At 34.6% G+C, this 6,460-nt stretch overlaps 1 protein-coding gene across 1 annotated transcript; it reads left to right on the top strand.

Annotated features, from left to right (window-relative positions):
• Nucleotides 1-533: 533 nt before the first annotated feature.
• On the top strand, nucleotides 534-1,445 carry LOC112628347 (olfactory receptor 4K3-like). The gene has a single exon (XM_025391113.1). The coding sequence runs from the start codon at nucleotides 534-536 to the stop codon at nucleotides 1,443-1,445; it is 912 nt and encodes a 303-aa protein (XP_025246898.1).
• Nucleotides 1,446-6,460: the final 5,015 nt, after the last annotated feature.

Below are 6,460 nucleotides of genomic sequence, written 5' to 3'. Positions count from 1 at the left end.
GCAAAATAAACTTTCTAAATTGAGATCTGTTCTCAGATACTTTTGGGTTCATACTAGTTATTACTGGAAACAGTGAAGAAGGCTTTAAAAATAAAACTTATCAAATTTAGATGAGATTAAATGAAAGCTCTAGAATAAAGTTGTGAACCCCAAAACTCTGAGACAGGTCTCAGTTAATTTAGAAAGAATGTCACTTTCTGACAGGCCCAGGAGTCCCAAGTTTCTCTTGGAACCTCAGAGAGGAATTCACCCAACTCATAGGTATTGATGGTAGAAATCCATGGCTGGGCTTGGCTTTAAAAAAATTGTATCTGAGATTCCTTCTATGCAACAAAGTTCCATCAAAACCAATATAAAAGCCTATGTAAAAACAAATAATTATTCTTGCTGCACTCTATACAAATAATCAGGACAAGTATAGTAAAGCGAATCAGTTCTTTAAAAAAAAGAAATCCTCTAAATTCGCATAATGTTTATTCAGAAAATGTGATGCTCTGTCTTTTTTCAGATGACTTTAGAACAGACTGGACTAAATGGAAGAAGCAAATCAGTCTGTGGTGTTTGAATTCATCATTCTTGGGCTTTGTGATTCATGGGAGCTCCAGGACTTCCTCCTAGTGATATTTTCTTCACTTTATTTGATTACCATTTTAGGCAACATCTTCATTGTGATCATAATTATCACTAACCTCCATCTCCATTCCCCTATGTACTTCCTGTTAGCCAATCTCTCATTCATTGACTTCTGTCTTTCCTCAGTCACTACCCCTAAAATGATCACAGACTTTCTCAAGGAAAATAAGACCATTTCCTTTGGAGGGTGTATGTGTCAAATTTTCTTTGGACATTTCTTTGGAGGGGGCGAGATGGTACTGCTTGTGTCAATGGCCTATGACCGTTATGTGGCGATCTGCAAGCCACTCCATTACTCCAGCATCATGAACAGATATATGTGCATTGGGTTAGTGATGACATCATGGATTATTGGCTTTGTGCATTCAGCAAGTCAACTAGTTATGATTGCAAAGCTGCCCTTTTGTGGACCCAGGGAATTGGATAGCTTTTTCTGTGATATTCCACTGGTAATCAAGCTAGCCTGCATAGACACCTATATTCTAGAAATGTTGATAAATGCTAACAGTGGGGTACTGGCAACCATCTGCTTCATTCTGTTGCTGAGCTCTTACTCTCATATTCTGTTTACTGTTTGCCTTCACTCTAAGGTTGGAACATCCAAGGCTCTCTCTACCTGCACTGCCCACATCACGGTGATAGTGTTATTCTTTGGGCCTTGCATCTTCATTTATTTGTGGCCAGTCAGTATCCCCTGGGTGGACAAGTTTCTTGCTGTATTTTATGCAGTCATCACACCTCTCCTAAATCCAGCCATTTACACCCTAAGAAACAAAGAGATTAAAAATGCCATAAAGAGACTAGTATGTTAGTATTTAGATTGCAGTGGGTATTTCACTGTCTCACTCTAGAACGTTCACAGTAATGTCCCTAAATTAGTCACATCTGACCTGTTACTTTGAACTGTGAAACATTACCTAGTTCACAGATGTAGTCTCTATCTCCAGATGAAAGATCTGTGTCGATTCTACTCAATTCCACAATCATTTATTAATCATTCAATGCTAAATTATTTCCTGTCTGGGAAATCTGACCGGTCTTTATGACTATAATTTTGACTGTGCTCAGGATGACTTGAAATTAATTAATGACATTTATTACTCTTGGTACTGCTACTTCCAACACCCACTACCATATGCTGAAATTTTCTATTATGCTACGCATTTCTTTGAGCAAAGTATGTCACATAAGTCTTCTCTTAATTTTTTTCAATAAGCCAGTGAATTATTGCTATCTTTATTTTTACAAATGGATAAATTAGTCTTTCAATTAATAATCCCTCTACCTAACTTACCTGAAGAGACACCTAGAAAGGTAATTATTAAACATTCCCCATCACGCTCGGAATAAGACCGAATCAGTCATAATATAGAGAAAATGTTATTCCTTCAACTTCATGCCTTGGCCATTTGCAAAACCGTGTAATTGTCTTTAGGAGATATGCAATAAAAAGAAAGACGAGGCTGGGTGCGGTGGCTCACGCCCGTAATCCCAGCACTTTGGGAGGCCGAGGCAGATGGATCACGAGGTCAGGAGATCGAGACCATCCTGACTAACACGGTGAAAATACAAAAATTAGCTGGGCGTGGTGGCGGACACCTGAAGTCCCAGCTACTTGGGAGGCTGAGGCAGGAGAATGGTGTGAACCCGGGAGGCGGAGATTACAGTAAGCGGAGATCACGCCACTGCACTCCAGCCTGGGTGACAGAGTGAGACTCTATCTCTAAAAAAATAAATAAATAAATAAAAAGATGAGTGTACTAACAATCTTAGGGTATTACTTCTCTTTCTTTTAATAAATGTGTTGGGGGTTCATTATCTATACCAGATAAAATAAGGGACATTGTGTTATGTTCTAAAAATGACTAGGGACCCCAAAGACCTTCTGTTTAAGTAGGTTATGTCTGTTGAAATTTATCAGTTTAGAAATCTTAAAAAATTAAATGCTTATGTACTAATGCTTAAAAATAACACTAATAAGGCATTGTTAGTTACCACAAACATCATATTTTAGGAAAAGTAACAATATGTTCAAAAATGTAATAAAGAAGAACAGAATGGTTTTACCTATTTGCAAATTCTTTTAGTATATGGCTGAATAGAAGCAGTTGAGTTCTCCCATCTGCTCTGCATTACATTTGTTGTAACATGTGCTTTCGTTAGAACTATATAAAGGCCATCTGGCCTGACAGACATATGCAGTTGGATAAGAGAGGAGTGTTTTCATTTTCGTGCAGAAGCAATGGTGAATAAAACTACAGGTGAAATTCAGCACAAAGCAAGACAGTGGCATCCTGTACTAGATATTGTAGCAGTCCTCACTATCACATACTCACAGTAAAAAAGTAACAACTGTAATAACCTTTTAAAATTATGTCTGCAAATATGATAACGCCAGATGATATCATTGTTTGTTGTTGCTATTTTGGTTGTGGTTTAAATAGTCAATATAGTATGTTTCTCCTTTTAGATGATTTTCATTCCTTATTTACCGCAATCTGGGAAAGTTTTTTCCAGCCTAGAAAAGCTTCCTAGATTTCTTCTCAGTTATTGTTTATCTGAAAGTGTCTTTATTTTTTCTTCATATTTGAAATATTTTTTTCATTGGATCTGGAATTCTAGTGCATTAATTATTTGAAATATTTTTTTCATTGGATCTGGAATTCTAGTGTGTTAATTTTTCTGAACACTTGAACTGGATAAAGAAAATGTGGTATATACACACCATGGAATCCTACTCAGCCATTAAAGGGAATGAAATCATGTCCTTTGCAGTGACTGGATAGAGCTGGAGGCCATTATCCTAAGCAAACTACTCAGGAATAGAAAAATAAATGCTGCATGTTCTCATTTATGAGCGAGAGCTAAACATTGAGTGCACATGGACACAAAGAAGGGAACAACAAACCCCTCAGCTTACTCCAAGGTGGAGGGTGAAAGGAAGGAGAGGATCAAAAAACTACCTATCAGGTAGTATGCATATCACCTCAGTGACCAATTAATCTGTACACAAAATCTCCATGATGGGCAATTTACTTAAGTAACAAACCTGCACCCCTGAACCTAAAATAAAAGTTAAAATAATAATAATAAAATGTTATTCCAATGCTTCTGGCTTTCACATTTTCTATTGAATAGTCATCAGTTTTATTGCTGTTCCTTTGAAGATACTAACTTCCTTTTTCTCGCTACCACAAATATGTTCTTTTTGTCTTTGGTTTCAGCAAAGTGACTACAATAAGCCTATGATACGGTTTTCATTGTATTCATCTCTCTTGTTCACTGCATTTCTTGAATCTATGAGTCCTACCTTTTATTTTTTAAATTAAAAGCACATTATGAACACTTTTCCATGGTATTATTTTTCTATATATAAGGCTGAATCCCTCTCCCAACTGGATGTGTAATGAATAATTTCTCTATTTTGGGGGATTTGGGTTATTTCTATTTTTATAATAAATAATTGTAAAATATTTGCCCAATAGCTAAATATTTAACTCATTTATTGTTATTGCCTTAAGAAATTTTTTTTGTAATTGTATTTTAGTCATATGGCAATTTTTAAGCATTTGATATATGTTTTGAAATTATAATCTGTAGAAGATTTATAATTTATACTATGAATTGCAAGGTACAATGGTGTCTATTTTCCTAAAGGCTTACCTATGACATATTATTCATTTACTTGAAATTTTTACAGTGTTTCACAAACATATAGCAACTCTATTTTTTATTTACATTTCTTTGATTACAGATGAGTTTTAATGTTCTTCATATATTTATTGACTATTTGGATTTCTTATTTTGTCATAAGTATGAGTGTGTATTTTAAATTTGGTATACATTTACATTTAACAATTATTTCCTATATTTATTTTTATTTAAATAATTTATACAAATGATTTAAATTTTTGAATCTTAAAGTGTCAGAAATTTTTTTTCTGCATTATTTGCACAGGGGATGATAGACTTAGATTTTTCTCACTCAAAGACCTATTTGATGTGGTCCTTTGTTAGATTCTTAAGTGGTCTCTCTCCTTTCCCTCTGAATTTACCTGCAATCACCATCTCCTTGACTGGAAGTCAATCTACACAAATCATTGTGAACATCTGTTGACACAAGTGTACAACACTTGGGTAAGAGACAAACTTCTTACAACCTCCACTACCACCATCACCCATGCCACCCCAGCTACCCAGGAGGCAGTGAGCCCACACAGCAGCCCAAAACACCACTAATACAACCAGCATTTAAGAAAGACACCACACTGAGACTGTTTATAACCAAGGAAATCATACAGAGACTTCACTGCTGAACACACCCAGAAGCAAAGCCAAACAATCTTACTCAATATACATCATAGTCGTATCCTTAAGAAGATAACTTCACATATCAATATTAAACATGAATGTAAATGAATTAAATGCTCCACTTAAAATATATAGATTGGCAGAATGGATTTTAAAAATCAATCCAACTATACATTGTTTATCAGAAACTCACCTTAGTTGTAAAGACATTCATACACTGAAGGTAAAGGGTTAAATATCTTTTTCCAAAGATACTCCACATGATGGAAGACTTCCCAAAAAACAAACAAACAAACAAACAAAAAACCTCTTAGATTCAATAAATGAATTCAGTAAAACTGATACAGTTTTTACTGAAATGAATTCAGTAAAACAGGATACAATATCAATGTACAAAGATCATTAGCATTTTTACACCAAAAACAATCAAGGCAAGAACCAAATCAAGAAGGCAATTTCATTTACAATACCTACAAAAAATATTTAATAAAATACCTAGAAATATATTTAACCAATGAGGTGAAAGATCTCTACAAGGAAAACTAAAAACCCTGATGACAGAAATAGTAGACAATACAAATAAATGAAAAAAAAAAATCCTATGCTCATGGATTGAAAGAATCAATATCATAAAAATAACCATACTGTCCAAAATAATCTACAAATCCAATACAATTCCCATCAAAATACCAATGTCACTTTTCATATAATTAGAACAAACAATCCTAAAATTCATATGGAACCAAAAATGAGCTGAAATAGCCAAAGCAATCTTAGCAAAAAGAACAAAGCTGGAGGCATTACATTACTTGACCTGAAATTATACTACCAGGCTATAGTACCTAGAAAAATATGATACTAGTATAAAAATAGACACATAGACCAATGGAACAGAATAGATAACACAGAAATAAAGTCACATATCTACAGTTGGCTGACCTTTGACACAGTCAACAAAAACATACCCTCGGGAAAGGACACTCTCATGATGAAATGGTGCTGGGAAAATTGGACTGCCCAATGCAGAAAAATGAAAACTGCATCCCTATATCTCATTGTACACAAAAATCAACTCGAGATGGATTAAAGACTTAAATGTAAGATCTGAAACTATTAAAATACTAGAATAAATTCTAAGGAAAACTCTTCTGGACATTGGTATAGTCAAAGCATTCATGACCAAGACCTCAAAAGCACAAGCAATAAAACCAAAAATAGAAAAATTTGACGTAAGTACTCAACATAGTACTTAACTAAGATTTACTAAATTCATGTATCAAATCTAAGACTTGTTGATACTACAATAGTAGATACATATCATAACACATTTTTCCAAACCCATAGAATGTACCAAGGTGAACCCTAATGTAAACTATGGACTTGGGGTGATGATAATGTGTCAATGTGGGTTCATCAATTATAAGAAACATACCACTCTAGCAGGGGATGTTAATGGGGGAGGCTATGCCCATGTGAGATATATGGGGTATATATGTACCTTCCTCTCCATTTTGCT

Source organism: Theropithecus gelada, chromosome 7b (assembly GCF_003255815.1).
Source record: "Theropithecus gelada isolate Dixy chromosome 7b, Tgel_1.0, whole genome shotgun sequence".
NCBI classification, from domain to species: domain Eukaryota; kingdom Metazoa; phylum Chordata; class Mammalia; order Primates; family Cercopithecidae; genus Theropithecus; species Theropithecus gelada.
The sequence above is the reverse complement of the archived record's forward strand: the minus strand, read 5'-3'. Positions and strand labels throughout refer to the sequence as shown.

Excerpts from the sequence above, each read along its gene's own strand:
- LOC112628347 (XM_025391113.1), top strand. The coding sequence starts at position 534 with ATGGAAGAAGCAAATCAGTCTGTGGTGTTTGAATTCATCATTCTTGGG.